This window comes from Marmota marmota, unplaced genomic scaffold (genome assembly GCF_001458135.2).
Source record: "Marmota marmota marmota unplaced genomic scaffold, marMar, whole genome shotgun sequence".
Lineage (NCBI taxonomy): Eukaryota > Metazoa > Chordata > Mammalia > Rodentia > Sciuridae > Marmota > Marmota marmota.
The window spans coordinates 996,237-1,016,285 of NW_026000052.1; the positions used below are offsets into that span (position 1 = coordinate 996,237).

Consider the following 20,049-nt stretch of genomic DNA (forward strand, 5'->3'; position numbering starts at 1 on the left):
TATGCGGAACTTTACGCCAAAATCTTTCCTTGTCCTTCCTCCGTCTCTCCTTTCCACCTGTTCCTTTTACGCCTTCTATCCTACTTCAGGAAGAGACCAGCGGAGACTAGAAGATGGTCACCGGCGCAGATGCCACCCGGCCCAGCGCCGGGCAGGAGGCGCACGAGGCGGACTGGGCGGGAGGACGCGCGGCAGGGTGCTCGGGTTCCACGGCTGCCAGATCGTGCAGGGCCCTGCCGGGCGCTCCGCCATGACCTGGGGACCCGGCTCACCCTCTCGGGCCTGGCCGCTTGCCCACGGCCGCAACGGAAGCCTGGATCAAGTCCTCCAGCCGCAGAGACTCACAGACTAGGGCCGGCGCAACCGCAGTGACTTGAGACTACGACGCAGGCGCGGGCAACCTCGCGCAGGCGCCGTACGAGGGATAGTGCCCACTGGGAGCCACGAGGGGCGCGCGCGCGCAGTGGGACTAGCTGGGTAAGACGCATGCGGAATGGCCGGCGGAAGGCGCGGCGCGTGCGCACTTTGGAACAGAAGGATGGGCGGGGTGCGGACGGCTCCGCTATGGCGGTTTATTTTGCCTCTCGGACTCGGGCTTCCTGACACCGCCGGCGAACGGGAGCTTGCGGACCGGCGCGGTCGCCATGTACCCGCCGCCGGCGCCGGCGCCTCACCGGGACTTCATCTCGGTGACTCTGAGCCTCGGCGAGAGCTACGACAACAGCAAGAGCCGCCGGCGGCGCTCGTGTTGGAGAGTGAGTCGGGGCGGGCCGTCGGCGGGTTGCGCGGCGCTCGACCGCCTGGAGGGCGGCGGGCCTCTGGCGCTGGGCCTGGGGTCCTTCTGGCCTGGCCGCAGGCCGGCCCGCGGCGGGTCACCCTGCTTCCAGATGGTGTCGCTTTCCCCGGGACGGGAACGGGTCGTGCGCCCTTCTGTTTCCTGCTGGGGCGTTCACGGTGATCTTGGCCGGAGAGGCATCGATGCACCGCATCGATTATAGGAGTTTTTCACCAGTGCCCATGCAACTGGATCCGAGTGAACTTGTCGTTGTTATTCTCATTGCACACGTGTTACATGTGTTACATCACATGTAATGTAAACCCTGCTGATGGGGAACTTCTCTGCCCTGGAAACAACGTCGACTGGCCACTGAGTCTTTCTGAATTGCTCGCTGAATCCGTGACAGTGGAGGAGATTCTCAATTGTCGCTCTTCACTAAGAAATGTCATTCTTTGTCCCTTCCTTAGAAATGGAAGCAGCTGTCGAGATTACAGCAGAACATGATTATCTTTCTCTTGGCCTTTCTGATTCTCTGTGGATTCCTGTCCTACATCCATATGGCAGACCAGTGGAAAGGTATCAGAAGCACCAGGGGTGCTAGAGGATACTTGTCAGATACTTGGCAGATACAACCTTGCAGTACACAGCTCCAGCAGGTATATGTAGCAGCATATTTGCAAGAAATGCAGAGGAGAGAAGTGGAGCCAGCTGTGACCAGTTGTTTGGAGCACAGATATCCATATGCTGGCTGGCTGCTCTCTAGGAGTCTGGTGTCAACACTGCTGTCTCCACCCTCTGTCTCCTGGTCATTCAGTCTTGATGATTGCATTAGTTTCCTAGCACTTGTTACTGAGTGTTTGGAAAGACCAGCAGATTTCTGTAAGGCAGTGGAGAATCACTTTTGAGCTTCTCTAAGATTGTTGCTCCTGGCTGCAGAGCTTCTGGAGGTTGCTCAAATACATTGCCTGTTTGCCACCATTTTGTGCTATTAAGGTAAAGTGTGTTGGGGTTTTGTGCTGTGCATAAGGATACACACTGTCACGTGCTTTGAAAAAGATTTTATTTCCTGTGGCTGTTCTCAAATTGAGTGACTTCTTGGAGGTCTCACTCTTCTCCTGAAACAAATAACACCTGTCTAGACATTTCTTGCTGAGCAGTTTAAGTCTCTGTCCTTGAGGGTAGTTGAAAAACAGGACTCTCTCCTGCAGCTCTGAGTGGCAAGCCCACAGAAGAGCGGAAGATGATGCCAGAAGTCCCTGGATTGAAGCCAGCAAACCCTCCTGTCTTACCAGCACCTCAGAAGGCAGATGCCAGCCCAGCGTTTTCCAAGATGTTGCCTCAGGTACTTCCAGTAAACACTAGATGGAGTTTAGCTGGGCTCTGTTTAGCATTCCAAGACAGTAGCCACTGTGTCAAGCAGACTAAGAAGAAACACTGTCCCTGCCAGTCTCTGTATTTTCATCTAACACTCATTCCTTGCTGGTTGCATAAGAGTTGGGGAAAGAGAGAGGTGTACTCTTCTTCCATTTTCTTTGAAACCCGCTGGGGCTGGCTCTTGTACTAGGTGCAGGTTACACAGCGATGAGGGAAAGAGCCTGGTGAAGAGGCAAGTGAGAAGCCGGCAACAAACAGGACCAGGCAGGTGGCCTGTGTGCAGAGGAGCAGGAGGTATGGTGTGGCCTGTGTGCAGAGGAGCAGGAGGTATGGAAGCAGAGGTGGTGCCATTGTTGAGGGCAGCCTCTCTGAGGACATGGCCCTGAGAGTCCAACTGAAGGCTGAGAAGCCCATTTCTGGTTGGGGTGAACAGAGCAGTCCTGAAAAAGTAAAACTACCTGAGCAAGTAGAGTTCAGATTCCCAGAGGGCCAGGCCAGGGAGCAGAAAATAGGGTCTTCCTGGATGAGGGTAGCACTAGAGCTTTTTTTTTTTTTTTAATATTTATTTTTTAGTTATAGATGGACACATATCTTCTTTATTTTATTTTTATGTGGTGCTGAGGATCGAACTCAGTGCCTCACGCATGCTAGGCAAGTGCTGTACCTCTGAGCCACAATCCCAGCTCCTAGAGCTTTCTCTTGATGTGCCCAGGATGATCTCAGCAGAGAGCCACGTCCATGATGTTGGCTGTGAACACTGGTGGCCCAGTGGAGACACAATGTTAGGTACTCAGGGAAGGTAGAATGGAGACCTGAGCTTTGCTCACCATGGGCAGCCTTGCAGTGAAGGAAGGCTCCACGGGAGTAGGTGTGAGATAGGGAGGGAGTGAGGGTCCCTAGACAGAGGGGCCAGTGGAGTGCTGATCAGGAAGCAGTCTGGGGATAGTTAGGCCCTATATTTGGTACTGCTCTGTTAGTGGTCCCTGGGAGCATTCAGTAGATGGACTGTGTCAGGATCACGGGGCAAGGGAAGTAGATGTGGGAAGTTCCCAGGTAGAGATGGTGTGTGTTGTGTGTTATGTAGGAGTCGGGGAAGGACCAAGCCAAGCCCTGGGGCATCCATGCTAAGAAACTTGGAGTGAGGGAACAGGGCAGAGAAAATGGAGTCCAGGATGGGTCAGAGGCAGGAAGAGGACCTGCAAAATGAGTTGTGGGTGAGAGGCTTAGAATGGAGGATGAGACCTGAGCCCCTTGAGAACTAGGGCAGGCACCCATGGCAGTATAGCTGCTGTGCTCTTAGGTATCGGTTACTATTATCCACATGTCCATGACTGGGCCTTCCAGACGTGGCTGGGCTCAGGTGCTTCTCCATGGGCACTGTTCTAGACTGCAGGTGGAGGTTTCACATCCCTTCAGGGTGTCACGTGGACAGAGACCAGAAGTCCTTGCTGAGAGCAGCCTTAGGGAGCTTCCTCCCAAGGATTAGCTCTGGGCCAGGAGGTTAAGGCCAGACAGCTGCCCACTGTGTTGGCCCTTTACTCTAGATGGGGGTCATTGTGTTTTTTTTTAACCTAAATATGTAAGTTGTTATAATTCCTAGATGCTCCGTGGATGTGGTGGCAAGTACAGAAAAACAGGGGATGCCTACCACCTGCACTGGCCAGCCCCCATCCTTCTGTAAACAATGGTGCTGTGGTCAGACCACACAGTGGGGCAGGTGGTGAGGGACAAGACAGGCCTCATGGGATGGTTGTGCCTCTGGCCAGTTGCGGGCCTGCTCTGTTGGATGGGAGGGTCAGTGTGTGCAGGCTGCATCTGCATGGTGCAGCTGCCACGCGGAGTCACGTGACTGCGTGAGGATGTGCCACACTGCTCTGGGGTTTTCTGGAAGCCTGCATCTGGTGTCCAGCAGGGGCTGGGGCAGCACACAGCGAACATTCTGGGTCTCTCTTGCATGGACTTGGGGGACATGCTGCCCTCAGAAGCCTGTGAACCTCTCCTGTTAGCCTCTGGCTCTTCCTGGAAAATCTGGCAGTGAGGGGCTTGGTTTCTGCCACACCTTTTTCTGTTAATCTGTATGCTGTGACTGATCTCAAACATTATAGATGCTTAGAAAGGAAAACTGAAACATTGAAAAAGGTATAAAAGGGAAAAACCAAACACTCATTGCCACTCTACCCAGCGAAGCGTTTGAAAGATTTGGTGTATTTATTTTAAAGGTTTATTTAGGTGGATGTGTGTGCACAATTAGGTCAGTTGTCTGTGGATTTGTGTCCTGGATACTCTGTGCGTATCATGCGAGTGTCCCCTTTGCAGGTTTTTATAGCTGGGTTTTCTTTTCTTTCTTTTTTTGAAGGGATTGGGTACTGGGGATTGAACCAAGGGGGCACTTAACCACTCAGCCCCAGCCCTAGTCCTTTTTGATTTTGAGACAGGGTCATGCTCAGTTGCTGAGGCTGGCCTCCCAAGTAGTTGGATTTACAGGTGTGTGCGCTCACGCCTGGCTGTAGCTGGGTTTTCCTTGGCATAGTTATAGCATGATTCAATAAATTGTTTATCTACTGAGAATCCCTTCATCACATATAAATTAAGCCAAGTGGTATTCGGTGCCTGCTGCTGTGGAAACATGGGGGATGGAGCTGGAAGATCCACCAAGCCTGTGGCCAGGGCTGACTCAGTGTGGAGGAGCAGAGGGTCACCCTGTGTTGTTTGGATCCTGTGCTGTGTGAGGACACAGTATCCTTCAATCTTCCCAGGACGGGCAGCAGGCAGTGGGGAGCAGAATGGCGCCATTGGGTCTTCCATCCAGAGTCATGTGCCGCGCTTGCTCTTCTAGGACTGTGACACTGAACTGTTCCACCAGGGTTCTCAAGTCTTTGTCCAGGCCTGTACTAGCAAGTTGGCTTTGTCACCAGGCTCCTAAGCAGGTCATCTCCCAAGCCTGCAGATGTGCTTAAAAATCAAAATCACCCCCTGAGGTTGAGTGGACCCACCAGTCCCCCTCCTCTCCAGAGTGGGTGTGCCCTTGGGGGACCCTGGCATGCCTAGAAGTGTAGCCCATAGTCAGTGGAGGTGTCTCACTTGAGACTCTGATTTTTGTCCAGAGGCCTCGAAAGCATTTCCGGCGGGGGCCTCCCCACCTGCAGATCAGAGCCCCCAACACGGACTCCAAGGCTGGGACACAGGGTGACACTAAGGAGCGGGCAGCAGCCCCGGGGGATGCTCATCAGGAAGAGAACACACAGCGGACCGTCATCAGGTACCAAGGGTGAGAGTGTGGGGTGGGCCTGGACTTGCAGAGGGCAGGCAGCCTGGTGGGGTGTGGTCTGTCCACACCCTGCTCCCCATTCAAAGAGATCCTATGTTCTGCTGACGGGTCTTCATTGAGGTTTGGCCACCAGTCAGGTTTCAGGGACTTGGGGTCAGAGCTCAATGAGGGGACGTGGTGGGAAAGAGCAAGACTCAGGCTTTTCTTCCTGTGGCTGGTGGCTATGAGGATACACAGCTGCCCAGCAGGCACCCTCCTTCCTGAGGCCTGTGTGGCCAGGCAGTGAACAGAGTAAGAGGGGCTGGCCCACTCCCAGGACCCAACGCCTGCTGGCCTGGCCAGGGCCGGGTCTCAGCGCTCCAGAAGCCTGGGTGCTGGTGGCTTTCAGCCAGGGAGCCCTTTGACCTCTCACCTGTGGAAGCAGTTGTGCTGCCACACGGAGGGCCACTTCCCAGCAGCTGCCCCGCTCTGCAGCAGGAGTGCATCTGCAGAAAGGCCCAGCCCTGAGTGCTCTGCACACAGTGAGTGGGAGCTCAACCAGGTGGGCTGGCCCGAGCAGGTCCTCTGAGCCTCTAGAGCTGAACCCAAAGACGGGGCCAGAGGCCTGGGCTCAGAAACCCAGATAGACAGCCCGCAGGGACACGTGTACTTGAGGGAAAACCATAGCCCATGGAAGTTCTTAATCATGTTGCATGAATAAAAGGAGGTTTGCTTTCGGAGTCAGAGCATTTGAACTTGTGTTCCCAAGTCGTGGGCACTCAGTGGAATCAAGAGGCCTTTAGCTAGTCTGGAACCAGTTCAGCTGAGGTCATTAAGTGACTGTTTGGGAGACTATTTGGGCTGGGTGCAGGGCACACGCCTGTAATCCTGTCTGCTTGGGAGGCTGAGGCCAGAGGATCATGAGTTCAAAGCCAGTCTCTGCAACTTAGCAAGGCCCTAAGCAACTCAGTGAGACCCTGTCTCTAGATAAAAAAATACAAAAAAGTGCTATGGATGTGGCTTAGTGGTTAAGTGCCCCTGGGTTCAGTCCCCTGTAACAACAACAACAAAAGACTATTTGAGCCAGCCCTCAGCCCCAGTGTTGCGTGGCAAACCTTTTGCCTATTCCTGTGTGTTGCCCATCAGGCCAAACCCCAGAAAGGGACATTGGGTTACTGTGTATCTTGTGAGTAGGGAAAATGCCAGTGTAGTTGACCAGCCCTTCATCCCATGTCCATCTCGCTTTGACTCAGTGTGGATGATAAATTATGAGGTCACTCGCCTTAGGAGCCCTCACCTCTGGCCTCCGTTTCCCTTGCAGCACCCTTTCTCATAGTCCCCTGCTGGCCTCAGTACCTCTCCATGCTCTCTAACCCCAGGTTCTCACCTTGCTTAGAGCAGCCCAGGTGTCTTGTCCACATTCAGGTGACCGTGACCATGACTGTGATCCTGACTAGACGGCCTGGAGCACATCAGGACCAACCAGTTGTTTTCCTATTGCTCTGTGGCCATGTACCCCCCCCCCCCCAGAGATAGGACTCTCTGGACATGGGTCTTGTGTGGTGTGAGGGTGTGGGGCGTGGTGGACGTGCACCCTTGGTCTGGCTGACTGCTTTCCCTTCCCTGAAGCTGGCGGGGTGCAGTGATCGAGCCCGAGCAGGGCACTGGACTCCCTTTGAGAAGAGCAGAGGCCCCTGCCAAGCCTTCTCCACTGGTTACCAGGATGCAGAAAGAACCGGGTAAGGCCCCACTTGCCCCTGTCTCACCTGGGCCTGTATCCAAGAAGCTGGTGGTTGGTGCTCTCTGCATCCATGCTGTGGCCTCCTGCCTGATGGACCCAGGGAGCTTGCCCTTCAGTATCCACAGCCAGCCGAGGTCCTTGGGCCCACATGCTTTTCTCAGCCCTGGTAACAACCCATGGCTTCTTGGTGGCCCTGGCCCCCTGGTCTAAGCACTTGGCAGCAGGAGAGGAGCTGTGTCTTAGAGGTTTGTTTTCACTGCTTGGGCCAGGCTGTGCCCTGGTGTAACACAGACAGCGTTGTGCTTGGTGTGGTCGCTGGGGTCTTAGCACCGTCTGTGGAGGGCACTTGTCACTGCCTCTGCACTCACTGTGCCCTTTGAGATAAGTGCCTGCACATGACCATCCAATAGACAGGGAGACTAAGGCCTGGGTCACTCACTGCCAGGGCCCACACGTGGGTCCCTGCTTTGCTTCTGCTGCCAAAGCCTCCAGGTGCAGGAGGATAGGGAGCCCCAAGCTGTGATTCGCAGCCCCAGGTGCAGCAGGGACTTGGGAGTGAACAAGCCAAGCTGCAGCCGTAGAAGGAGCTCGGTCTGTGGGAGGAAGCACCTTGACACCAGAAGCCAGAGGCTGAGGGCCTGGGGCGGTGCCCATGTCTCACAGCACCAGGAGATGCTGTGCACCTGTGGAGGGCTGCCCAGCCTCAGCGCCACAGGGCCCTGTCCTGGGGCTTCCAAAGCTAGTGTGGCTGAACAGGATGAGTTTGGGGTAGGGTTCCCTGTGCCCACATCCCTGCTGCACACTACTAGGCCCAGCCTCTGCACCTGTCTGCTGCCTCAGAGGGCTGGTTTGGATGGGTGCAGTGGTCATACCTGCGATCCCAGCTGCTCAGGAGGTTGACGATCACCTTTGAGGCCAGCCTGGCAACCCAGTGAGACCCTGTCTCAAAAAATAAGAAAAGCTGGGGATGTAGCTCAGTGGTAGAGTGCCCCTCACCCCCTGCACCACAAAAGGAGGACCTTGTCTGTGGGGCTGTGGGAGTGTTGTCCTCACAAGCCTTGAATAGAGGGCCCTGTGCCACAGGGGACAGCCAGGCTCCACAGGGGCTGAATGCCTGGTGCAGTTAAGTGTGGCCTCTGGAGTCCTCATCTCCTTGATAGGCTGTGTCTGTCTGAAGGGCCCTCCCATGGCCTCTCTGACTCCCGGCCTAGGCTTTTTTTTTTTCCAGTGTTGGGGATTGAACCCAGGGATACTCTACTGGTGAGCTACATCCCAGACCTTTCTATTTTTCATTCTGAAACAGGGACTTTCTACGTTGCTGAGGCTGGCCTTGAACTTACAGTCCTGCCTCAGCCTCCTGCCTCAGTCTTTGGGATCATAGGTGTGTGCCCAACATTCCTGGCCCTGGCCAGTGTCCCTCCTGCTCCACTCACCTGGGCCCATTGCTGGGCTCTGCCTGGAGGGCTTCCCGCTTGTGCCCTGACAGCAGCACCAGAACCACATCCCCACGGCCGTGTTCCCTCTTCTAGCACTCCTAAACGAGCGCCAGGAAGGGGTGATTGAGGCCTTTCGACATGCGTGGAAGGGGTACCGCCAGTTTGCTTGGGGCCACGACGAGCTCAGGCCTGTGTCCAAGTCCTTCAGCGAGTGGTTCGGCCTGGGCCTCACTCTGATCGACGCCCTGGATACCATGTGGATTTTGGGTCTGAAGCAAGGTAATGGCTCATTTCTGGGGCAGGGCCAAGCTGTTTTGTGTGACACCTGGGAAAGCCATGCTGGGCTTACCCTCCTCCTGGGCACAGGGGTGGGTGTGCGGCACGGTTGGGGCCTATTTGTGTGTCCAGCCTCCCAGGCCCACTCAGGAGCTGTCCCCTGGCCTCCTAGAGGATGTCCAGGAGGTGTGTCCAGTCTGCTGTGGCACTGTACTTTGATGGGGCTGTCAGAGGGCCCTCTAGGCCTGAGGTGGGCCTGCCCTGGGCTGTTCTCTTGGTGGTGCCACCTCCGTCCAAGTGACCTGCTTAGTTGGCAGCATTGCTGCCATCATGTCCAGTCCTGGGGAATGTTTGCAGTTGCTGGGCCACTTGGTGGGCCTGAAAGGTCATGACCTTAGGGCTGGCCCTGGAACCCTGCAGGATGAGTCTCCCCAGCAGGCTTAGGAGATGGATTGCAAGAGAATGACATACCTCTAACTTCACTCTGTGGTGTCACAGAATTTGAAGAAGCCAGAATGTGGGTGTCACAGAAGTTAAACTTTAAGAAAGACGTGGATGTGAACCTGTTTGAGAGTACCATCCGCATCCTGGGCGGACTCCTGAGCACCTACCACCTGTCCGGGGACAGGCTTTTCCTGAGGAAGGCTGTGAGTGTCTGCTGGTCCTGCCCTGAAGGGCAGATAGCTGAGTGGTGCTGCCTGGCGCTGACTTGCCCGGCAGGGGGGGGATCATGCTCAGCTCCTGTTTGCTGATGTGCATTGGGTGTACCAAGCGCCACGCTGCCTCTTGCCTGGATGACCATGGGTGGCACCTTAGAGTTCTGAGCATGGAAGAGGCTCTGACCTGAGCCCTGGTTGTCTGCTTGCTTTTATGTCAGAAAGATTTTGGCAATCGGCTAATGCCAGCCTTCATGACGCCCTCCAAGATTCCATACTCCGATGTGAACATCGGCACTGGAGTTGCCCACCCACCCCAGTGGACCTCAGACAGCACAGTGTCCGAGGTGACGAGCATTCAGTTGGAGTTCCGCGAGCTCTCTCGTCTCACGGGGGTCAAGAAGTTCCAGGTAGGGCTGGGTTCCTGCTGAAGCTAACCCTTCCTCATCGCGGGTGCAGTCGGGTGCGTGTTGATCTCTCTTCTTGGGTTTTTTGACTTTGTTTTAGTGTGAGAAAATGCACGTGAAGTTTGCAATCTTAACATTTTTGGTCTCAGGACATTTGCAGTGCCATGTGACTGTCACCAGCATGCATCAGTGTAGCCCTCTTCATCCTGTGAAGCTGAAACTGTCCCCATTAAATGGAAGGCTGGTGCCCAGGCTGGCGGCACCTGCTCCCGTCTGCCGTGGCGCTGCGTGTGGGCCCTTGTGGCAGTGGAGCCCTGCCGGCCTGTCCTTTCAAGGCCCCTCTCACGTGGCGTGGGACCTCATTTTGCTCATCCACTCATGGGTTGTTGCACACTTGGGTTTTTCCAGGTTTTGATGTTTTTGTTTTCTGGGACCAGGGATTGAACCCAGGGGCACTCCACCACTGAGCCACACCCCCAGCCCTATTTTGTATTTTATTTAGAGACAGGGTCTCACTGAGTTGCTTAGCGCGTCGCCATTGCTGAGGCTGGTTTTGAGCTTGCGATCCTCCTGCTTCCGCCCCCTGAGCCTCTGGGATTATAGGCGTGTACCATGGCACCTGGCCCATTGGTCTACTTTTTTTTTTTTTTCAGTTTTAGGTGGACACAGTATCTTTATTTTACATTTATGTGGTGCTGAGGATGGAACCCAGTGCCTCATGCATGCTAGGCAAACACTCTACCACTGAGCCATAGCCCCAGCCCTGGCCTACTTGTTAGTTGGGATTTTTTGTTTGTCCTTATTGAGCTTAAAGATTTCCATCTGTACTCTATGCTAACGCAGGTCGGATGCGTGATTCTGAGTGTGTTCCCCCTGGCTGCCCGTCTCTTGCACCGTTCATAGTGCCTTTCAGTGCACATGTTAAGTTTTGTGCAGGTCAGGTTGGCCCGTCCCTCTGGTGTCAAGAAATCCCCACAGACGCAGGCCCTGGTCCTTCTGCCATGGTGCCCCCTGCAGGTGTGCAGGCTGAGTCTTGTGTCCAGGACGCAGGTCTCCCCTGTGTCAGCCCTCGTGTGGCGTTAGGCAGGGGCGGCCGCACTCCTCCTGTGATTCAGTTTCCAACTCATTTGTTGGAAAGCTGTCCTTTCTCATCAGATGGCCCTGGCCCCCTTGTCCCTAGCCTCCCACCTTGTATCCCACGGTGTCCCCCTGGGCCCTGTTCTGGTTTCATGCCAGTAGCATGCTGTTCTGGCCGCTACGGCTCTACACATGAGGAGGTGGGAGCCCCTGCCCAGTCTGCCCTCTCGAAGGCTGCTTTGGCTGCTCAGTGTCCCTTGAGGTTGCAGGTAGATGTCAGAGTGGGTTTTTCTAAGCTGCAAAAGGACATGGCCGGGGTCATGAGGGGAGGCCTTGGCTCTGTGGCCAGTCTGGGGCGTGCAGACCCCTCGCTGCGGGAGCTGTCCACGCCTGCCCTCGTGTCTCTGCTAGGCTGTGCCATGGACGTTGCCCACGTCTTGCCTTGTGGATGCCTGGGGCTCCACGTGCGTGCCAGTGTCATGCTAAGGCGGGCCAGCCTTTGCCATGCCGGTGCTAACCCCTGGGCTGTCCTGGCCCAAGCGGACTGCCTGGTGTCATCACGGACGGAGAGTTGTTTCTGTGGGATGCTCCCGTCGGCTGGGCTCCTGGGTCTCCCTGTTATGTTACAGTGGCCCAGCACATTGGCCATCCGTGGTCTGGGAAGAGACCCTGTAGTCTGATGTGGTGCTGGCTGAGAGCCGCAGGGCTCCACAGGACCTCCGAGGAGGCGCTCCTGCATCGTGGGTTGAAGGGGCTGGAGGACTGCCTACAGCAAACGCGCTCTCCCCTGTGCTGCAGGAGGCCGCGGAGGAGGTGACAAGGCACGTTCACCATCTGTCTGGGAAGAAGGATGGGCTGGTGCCCATGTTCATCAACACTCACAGCGGCGCCTTCACCCACCTGGGTGTGTTCACCTTGGGCGCCAGGGCCGACAGCTACTACGAGTACCTGCTGAAGCAGTGGATCCAGGGCGGGAAGCAGGAGACACAGTGAGGCCTGCTTCTGCTGCCTTTGATGCGGGACCCCAACCCACCCGCCCCGTCCTTGGGCAGGAGCCGCAGCGCCTCAGGCATGGCCTGGCTCCTGTGTGTGCGCTTCCCTGTCATGGCCTTCATAGGGGTGAGGGGCTGGGCTCTTGAGCAAGGCCCCCACCTTGCTAGCACCCAGCTGGGCAGGAGCTCAGGGCCTATATGTGGGCCTGGGTTGTGTGCAGCATCTGGTCCCTATGCAGTGACCTGCCTGGTCCTGTCACCCTGGCGGAGGCCAGGGGGAGCTGACTTGTGGTGTCCACAGGTTGCTGGAGGACTACCTTGCAGCCATTGAGGGGATAAAAACACACCTGGTGCGGCACTCGGAGCCCAACAAGCTCACCTTCATAGGGGAGCTCACCCACGACCGCTTCAGTGCCAAGATGGTGAGTCCCGAGGGCTGTGGGCCTTACGGAGGCACTTGTTTCTTTGTGGTCTCGAAGCCCCTGAGTGCATGTCAGGAGGAACAAGGGAACCCTGGCCAGGGGAACAAGGGACGTGGGCTGTGGTCACAGGCAGACCCTTTCTGCCTGACCTGGCCTTCCCCATGGCAGTCCCAGGGCCAGCCCCTAGAGCCCTGCCTCAGGTGCCTGACCTGCGGCAGGTCCAGAGGTGCCTGTAGGCAGGCTGGAGGGGCCTGTGATGCCTGGGTCACCTGCCCCTGGGAGGAGCCTGTGCCACAGCTTTTCTCCTGGACACTGCATCCATCCCCGCAGTTCTGCCCAGGAGGAGGGTTGCTCAGGCTGCCTGTCTGCAGCTCTTCCCTCCGGGGAACTGGCGGCTAGTGTGCTTGGCCCCAGCATGGGCCAGCCAAGTGCATGGGCCTGGGGTCCAGCTGTGAGGAGACGCTCTGGTTCCAGGACCACCTCGTGTGCTTCCTGCCAGGGACGCTGGCTCTGGGCGTCCACCACGGCTTGCCTACTGACCACATGGAGCTGGCTCGGGCACTCATGGAAACCTGTTACCAGATGAACCGACAGATGGAGACAGGCCTAAGCCCTGAGATCGTGCACTTCAACCTTTACCCTCCTACAGACAATCTGGACGTGAAGGTCAAGGTAAGCCTGGGTCTGGGCTGTGCTTGAGAGTGTCGGGGGTGAGTTGGGCACGGGGCTGGCACCCTGAGCCGCTGCTCTCCTCCCAGCCAGCTGACAGGCACAACCTGCTGCGGCCCGAGACCGTCGAGAGCCTGTTCTACCTGTACCGCACCACAGGAGACCGCAAGTACCAGGACTGGGGCTGGGAGATCCTGCAGAGCTTCAACAAGTACACACGGGTGAGCCCTCAGCTGCCCTCGTGCCACAGGTCAACTGGCTGAGTGCTGGCAGTGCCCCAGGATAGTGGTGGCAAGGTGGGGCCAGCTCTGGGGGCCCGGAGGTGACTGTGCCAGCTCTGTCCAACCCAGCTGGCACAGCTGCCCGCTGAGCTCTGGCACGGAGACCTGTTGTGCGTGGAGGGCTGGGTGCTCTGGAACTCTGTCTCTTGGGCCACGCCTTCCTGGAAAGGGCCTCTGCTGCACTCCCAAGAGTGTAGCCCATTGTTTGAGAGGCACTTGCTGCAGTGACCAGGGCGCTGCCCACCCTGTGGTTGCAAGATGCTTGGCGTCCTGTCTTACAGATGGCCCCAGGCCCAGCAACCACCACTGTGGCTCCAGAGACAGACATAGCCCCACCCTGACACCTGGCTCTGTGTGTTGTCCCCTGGCCTGGGGCCCAAGACTTCAGCTGTCCCAGCTTCCAGCCAGCTGCCCCTGCCCTTTGCCCAGTTGTACCTGAAGCTCTGGCCCTGGAGACCCTGTGCCCTCGTCTGTCCTTGCTGAGGTCCCTCAGCCCAGGTGCTGGAGAGGGAGTTTCTGTTGTAGGCACTCAGAGGCTGCTGGCATTTTCCAGGGGTCCCTAGTAGAAACACAGCTAACTTTTAGGGGCTGTTGTTGAGGCACTCTCCAGCCCAAGCCTGCACTGGGTTTGTGGGGACCGTGGGGGGGCCCAGCCCACGTCTCAGAGGCCTTGCCTCTCCTACAGGTCCCCTCAGGTGGCTATACATCCATCAACAATGTCCAGAACCCCCACAAGCCTGAGCCTAGGGACAAGATGGAGAGCTTTTTCCTGGGGGAGACCCTGAAGTACCTCTATCTGCTGTTTTCCGACGACCAGAACCTGCTCAGCCTGGACACCTATGTGTTCAACACAGAAGCCCACCCCTTGCCCATCTGGGCCCTCTCCTAGGGCGGCTCCGGGCTGGGATAGCTGAGGGGGTAGTGTGGCCTCACTGAGCCTGGCATGTGTCACGGGGCCCTATGGTACTGGGCGGCTGCCAAGCGCCAATGCTCCTGCCCCAGCTCTGGGCTCTCCTGGTCTCTTGCTTCTAATTAGGGTGGTGTGAGGAACAAGAGCCCCATGTGAGCTGGTGTGGGGTTCAGGGTGACCAGTTCACCAAGCACCTTCGGCCTTCATCCTCAAGAAAATCAAATCACGACTCCTGACTCCTGTCCCTGATGTCCCAGCAGACTGGCTTTCAGGGAGCTTCCTGATGGCCCTGGGCCCTCTGGTCGCCTTCTGAGGCTGCTGAGTCGTGTTCAGAGAGGAGCTGGGGGAGCCCGCCAGGCAGCTCTGCTCCAGCTGGTGGCCTGGGATGTGCCCTGGCCCATGGTCTGGAGGAGCCTCTGTGGCCTGGCAGGCCGTGGCTTGGGACCTCCCTGGGGGCCAGCCTTTCTTGGAGTGGGTGTTTACACATTGGACTCAGGGATCCTGACTGCCTGGAGGGGCTTGCTGCGGCTGGGTGGCCGGTTCTTCCTGCTCCCAGGCCTCTGGATGGAAAGGGACTTCTCAGTTGAGATAAAACCCACTTGCTACCAGTGTGGCAGCTCCTGTGTGTGGAAGGGGGTCTCTGGGCTGGGAAGTCTGGGCCAACCTTTGGGTAGCAGTTCTGGGTCTCCCCTCAGTATCCATCCCAAGGTCAGGACTCTTGCTGCCCTCCAGGTGAGAAGGGCCTGCTTGGAGAAGCCCTGCAGTGTGGTGACGGGGGTCAGCGGGGTCACCTTTCTTCCTGTCAGCTGGGTCCTGACAGTCTGCAGTGCCCTGAGGCTGCTAGCCAGCACGTTCTTGGAGTGAGGTCTCTGAGTGGTGCCAAGCCTTGGATACCAGGACAGTTGTCCTCATCCTTGCCATCAGCTGCAGGGTCCTTATCATCAGGTACAGGGTCCTTGTCACAGGGCTGGCCCTGGGCCTTGGCTGGGGTCCTCTGTTACAGACCAAGGTGGTCTCTCTGCCTGTCTGTGTTAACATAAGGAACCCTTTGCTTTTGTCATTTCTGGAAGTTCTCAACTGAAAAGCTGGAGCCCAGGCAGCACGCTGGGGCCTTCAAGATCTTGGCCCCTTAGGCCTGGCAAGATGTGTTCCCTGCCTGCCTGCAGCTGGGCCCTCCTGTGCCAGCTACCTGTGCCTCCCAGGATGGCAAGTGCCCTCAGGGCCCTCCTCTGTTTCTTACACCCCAGGCCAACTCTGACCCCAGAAGTGTGTGCTTGGAAGGGCCTGGCTGCAACGTGTTCTTGGACCTCAGCCTTATGGCTCCTAGATTCACTGAGGAAACCCTACAACCTCCCCACATTGAGAGGGTAGCCATGTTCCCCCACAGCCCTCCTGGGCCAGGAGTTCCATATACTGAACAGGCAGGACTGGGCAGCAGCTGCGGCCTGCTCAGGGATTGGATGTAAGTGGGTCCTGAGCAGCCAAGTAAAGTACAGCTTCCATATCTCGTCTCCAACTCCCAAATATATGTGCTCTGGAAGGGGTGGCCAATGCTGAGGGCTGGGAACATGGCCCTCCCGGGGGTTGCTGAGGGCCTGAGGCTCTAATGAAGTTCTGTCCACCAAGCAGTGGGCTTTTTCAGGGTGTGGAGTGGCTTTCTGGGCAGGGAGGTGGGTCCCTGGGAAAGGCAAATCTCCCCCTGCCGCCCGTTGCCCTCAAGTGCCAGCCTTGGAGTCAAGTCTGTGCTTTATTGAACATTCTGCAGCTTCAGCAGGCGCTGGGCAGGGGGCTCCTGCCCAGCCTCCAGGGACACACCCAGCCCCTTTGCTTGAGGTCCCCACAATGCCCCAGCCACACAGTGGACCTAAACAGTGTGTCCAGGGCAGAACGAGCGGCCAGCAGCTCCTCACTCCTCAGGGTGTCCAGGACACTGCTGCCTACTCCGGGCTGCCTTCGCCCACTCGAGGATGAGAGCAGCCTCCAGCCTGCGCACCTCCAGGACCGAGTTGGGGTCTTGTGGGTGGGATGCCCTGAAGAGGGCACAGGGGTTGGGGGCACTCAGCTGGACATGCAGACCCCAACCTTCAGGGTGAGCCTCACCCACACCCAGCTGTCAGCCTAGGTGGGACTGCCTGGCTGCACCTGAGGTCTAGGTGGTGTGCTCCCCCGTGGATGGTGACAGCAATGACCGACGCGCTCACGTTCCTCAGAATCTGTCGTTGGTGGGAGGATCTCCTGTCAGGCTCGCAGCTTGTGCTGTGGGCCATAAGCAGCCCCCCTCAGCCTTCCCACCCAGCTGTCAGCATGGGCTCCAGCGGCCCCATTGGAGAGGGAAGGTGAAGGTCAGTGAGCCAGATGTCTATCCATTTGAGTAATCAGGAAACAGAAACCAGAAAGTGGGAACAGTAGGGAGCGGAGCAGAAGTGGAGGGTGGAACTGGGGGCCTCGGGGCGAAGCTGGCTCTTTGAGGTTCTGGTAGGCTGAGAGGGAGGCCCCGTTGATACCACTCAGCAAAACCAGTGGCCCCGGCGCCAAAAGTTCTCAAGGGGGTCCACAGCTGCCCAGACCAGGACTCACCCCGCCCCCTGCCCAGGGGTCTAGGTCACCATTGGAGAAGATGATGTTGCTGGTGGCTCTGAGGTCTGAAAGACACCAAGTGGTAGCAAAGGACCCAGTGTGGCCCTTGGAGCTGTGAACTGTGGCAAGTGCCGATTCAGGATGCTGCCCAGCAACCCCACCCCCAGCCCTTACCACCGCCCCAGAAGCTGGTCTGCAGCCAGTCTGGCCGAGGCCACACGCCCCACTTATTCAGGCAGTACTGTTGGCGGAGCGTGGCGGTGAACGGAAGGGCAGGGAACATGTCCGTCACGTTGTTGCTGTCAAAGGTCAGGTTGATCTCGGTGCAGGCCTGGATGCCCCGCCCCAAGGTCAGGCAGGCAGGGGGAGTACCCACACCCACATCCAGCCACTCATGCTGCCCACACCCCACACCTGATAGTCCCAGGCCATGGCATCAGGGCCAGTGCCACAGCCAGTGGGGTCCGCACAGCTGTGGTACAGCTGGTAGATGTCATAGCAGTGCACTGTGCCCGAGGAGTTGTAGACCAGCCCTGGGAGGAGGGATGCTGGGATCAGCAGTGGACACAAATCCTGCACGCTCAGGTTACCAACCCACCCCCCTTGGGAGGGCCCTGCAGGTGGGGAGTCCCTGGGCTCTGCTTGGGGATCTGTGGGGCTCTGCCGTCCGCTCTGCCCCTGGCTACTGAAGGCAGTCCAGTGTCACCTGACCTTCCCCACTGGCAGGGTGGGGCATGCTGACCTCCATGCCTGGGGACCCCAGGGGCCCCACTAAACAGCACCTCCTGTGGGGACCTCGTTGCCACCCTACAGAGCTTCTGCCCAGCCCTCCTGGCACGGGTTCTGTTTCTGTCCTTCAGCTGCGGTTCATGGCTTTCCTGCCGCAGCCCAGGTGGTCACAGGGCAGAGCCCCAGTCCAGGGCTGCAAGTCCTTGCTCTGCCCAGCCCCAGACCAGCAGTTGGGTCTCCATACTTGCCCTATGTAAAGCTGAGGGTCAGACTCACCTGTCAGTGCCCGCAGACCCACGATCCTCTGGGCCTCCCTCAGCAGCCGGGCACAGCCAACCTGGGATATAGGGGCAGCAGAGCATCTCAGAGGAGTCCCCCGTCCACAGCCCAACCTTCATGGTCCCAGGATGAGGGTCAGTCAGGGCTGTGGGGATGAACTGACCTGAGTAGGAGCAAGGCCCTGGGGCTGGGCTGGCCCCAACCACCCAGGGAAGCTGGGCTGGCCTTGCACCTAGAAGAGGCGCCTCACCTTGACAGGGTTGGCAGGCAGGTACCCCATGAAGTCAGTGGGGTACGGGTAGTCCATCATGGCCAGCAGAGTGAAGGCGTTGCGTGCAAACACAAAGAGCTGAGTCAGGTCCTTTGTGTCCAAGAGTGGCTGGCAGGTGCCAAACTCCTGGCTGACCCTGTCACGGGCTACAGGGAAGGGGCAGAGGGAGGCTGCTGGAAGGTTTGGTGGGGCATGGGCCATGGGGGCTGTAGCGGGAGGGGGCAGAGGGGGCAGGTAGGGCAGTGGCCTCGTGGCCCCTCACCTCCCTGTAGGAACAGGTCCCTGATCTGCTGGAAGGCCTCCCGCACGCCCTGGACACACCTGGGACTCTGGCTGTGGAAGGTCTGGAGAACAGACTGCAGTCATTGAAGTGGCTGGCCCAGGCTGGCCCAGGACCCCCAGGCCCTCACTCACCGCTGTGACGTCCCGGAAGAACTGGTTGGAGGTACCAAGGCCCGCGACAGCCAGGACGGGTGCGCTGGCTGCCAGCGCCCCTGCCACCAGGTGGGGGTACTTCATCCTCATGTAGGCGCTGAGCATCCCCCCGTAGCTGGGCAGGCACAGGTTAGGGTGCTCAGCCTGTGCTCGGCCGCAGCCCTGCCCTGGCCTCTGACTGTCCTCCCGCCCCCCACACCCACTTCCTCTGCTTTCCTTGCAGACCACAGGTGTTAAAAGAAGGAACTGAAACTTCCGTGACCACCAGTTCTGACCCTGGCCTCAGTCAGGCACAGCCTTCACTGGGAAAAGGTCCCTGGTGGACATCCCTCTCCTCGGCCCAGCCTGGGGACTGGCTCAGGACCAGTGGGAGGGCTTCCTGGAGCAGGCAGCACAAGGTCTGGAGCTGCCGTGGACTCGGGAAAGGTGGGGGGTTGGGGCAGAGGGGACAAGTGACACCTGAGCACTCAGGCTAGGCGGGGGTGGGGTGTGTTCAGGAGGCCGCACTCTCTCCAGGCCTGACTGGTCTGGACAGGGTGATGGCCACCCTGGGGATTTGGGGTGGGTGTCAGGGAGGAGGACGAGCAGGGGTTCCACCTCTGCCCATGGTGGCCCTGCCAGCCCTCTGCTGGTCTCTGAAGACTCACCTCCCTCCAAAGGTGATGACAGGGCCACCCTGTGCTCCTAGTTTCTGCCGCAGGGTCTGGATCAGCACGGCATAGTCGGCCAGCGCCTGCTCCACGGTCAGCAGCTCGGTGTACCCGGGCTGCATGGACTTCTCCCCAAACGGGAGCGACTTCCCGTAGTAGCGCTGTGGTGAGGAAGGAAGGCTGACCTGGCTGCCCCCTGTGCCCAGCCACCGTCTGGGGACCCCTGGAGCTGGGCGGTACGTACGTGCTCCGCAAAGATGAGCAGGGCGCCTTGCTGGGCTGCCAGCTCCACCACAAAGCCTGTGTTGTTGGCCAGAGTCCACACGTCCACCTCGTTCCCCGTGTAGAAGAAGATGGGCCCCTCGCCCCTTCGCCAGAACTTGTCTGCAGGGGACAGGGTTGGTGAGGCCAGGGCAGGTGCAACAGGCACCAGGCAGTGAGGACAGGACAGGTGCAGCAGGTAGGTGACGGGGCAGGGCTCACCTGACACCAGCACCCGCTGGTAAAAGGTCTTGTTGCCAAACCTCGCAAAGTTGAAATGGTCCATAAACTGCTCAAAGTACCTCTCCCAAAAGCCAGCGTCCAAGCCTCTGTGGGCTTGAGGGGAGAACGGGGGCTCAGGGACCATCAGGGGCCAGGGGTGCCCAGGGCCTGAAGGGTCAGGGAGGAGGGGCCGCTGGATCGACACTCACCCCCAGCCTGGACGTCACCCAGCCCCAGTGTCAGCAGCAGGACCTGTGCCCAGAAAGGGGCCCCACAGTCCAGGGGCACCTTGAACTGGGGCCTCATGTCTGGCTCTGTGAACGGCACCCGGCGGTCACGTGAGCAGGATCACATGACAG

At 58.2% G+C, this 20,049-nt stretch overlaps 2 protein-coding genes across 8 annotated transcripts; one reads left to right on the top strand and one right to left on the bottom strand.

The window, feature by feature from the left end:
• The first annotated feature begins 478 nt into the window (after nucleotides 1-478).
• Nucleotides 479-18,530, top strand: Man1b1 (mannosidase alpha class 1B member 1). 5 transcript variants are annotated; one of them, XR_007351241.1, is made up of 13 exons: nucleotides 479-755; nucleotides 1,987-2,120; nucleotides 5,257-5,411; nucleotides 7,029-7,138; nucleotides 8,670-8,855; nucleotides 9,351-9,499; nucleotides 9,730-9,918; nucleotides 11,791-11,981; nucleotides 12,286-12,406; nucleotides 12,881-13,078; nucleotides 13,165-13,296; nucleotides 14,999-15,211; nucleotides 18,395-18,530. XR_007351241.1 is itself a non-coding variant. In XM_015505757.2 (13 exons), the coding sequence occupies exons 1-13, from the start codon at nucleotides 645-647 to the stop codon at nucleotides 14,243-14,245; spliced, it is 1,989 nt and encodes a 662-aa protein (XP_015361243.1). In that variant the 5' UTR covers nucleotides 518-644; the 3' UTR covers nucleotides 14,246-14,874. The 5 variants fall into 5 exon arrangements, 3 of the variants coding, with proteins under 3 accessions (XP_048669231.1, XP_048669232.1, XP_015361243.1); XR_007351240.1 differs by lacking the exon at nucleotides 18,395-18,530 and adding an exon at nucleotides 15,514-15,651; XM_015505757.2 differs by lacking the exons at nucleotides 14,999-15,211; nucleotides 18,395-18,530 and adding exons at nucleotides 1,246-1,354; nucleotides 14,042-14,874 and having other exon boundaries at nucleotides 518-755.
• Dpp7 (dipeptidyl peptidase 7) lies at nucleotides 15,995-20,034 on the bottom strand. Of its 3 annotated transcripts, none has more exons than XM_015505760.2 (13): nucleotides 19,900-20,034; nucleotides 19,691-19,804; nucleotides 19,452-19,591; nucleotides 19,205-19,368; nucleotides 18,537-18,672; nucleotides 18,385-18,466; nucleotides 18,102-18,268; nucleotides 17,849-17,909; nucleotides 17,258-17,376; nucleotides 17,018-17,174; nucleotides 16,844-16,908; nucleotides 16,409-16,479; nucleotides 15,995-16,296 (listed from the first exon to the last, which is right to left on the bottom strand). In XM_015505760.2, the coding sequence occupies exons 1-13, from the start codon at nucleotides 19,994-19,996 to the stop codon at nucleotides 16,173-16,175; spliced, it is 1,497 nt and encodes a 498-aa protein (XP_015361246.1). In that variant the 5' UTR covers nucleotides 19,997-20,034; the 3' UTR covers nucleotides 15,995-16,172. The 3 variants fall into 3 exon arrangements, with proteins under 3 accessions (XP_015361246.1, XP_048669233.1, XP_048669234.1); XM_048813276.1 differs by having other exon boundaries at nucleotides 18,102-18,292; XM_048813277.1 differs by lacking the exon at nucleotides 16,844-16,908 and having other exon boundaries at nucleotides 18,102-18,292.
• Between the last annotated feature and the right edge of the window lie 15 nt (nucleotides 20,035-20,049).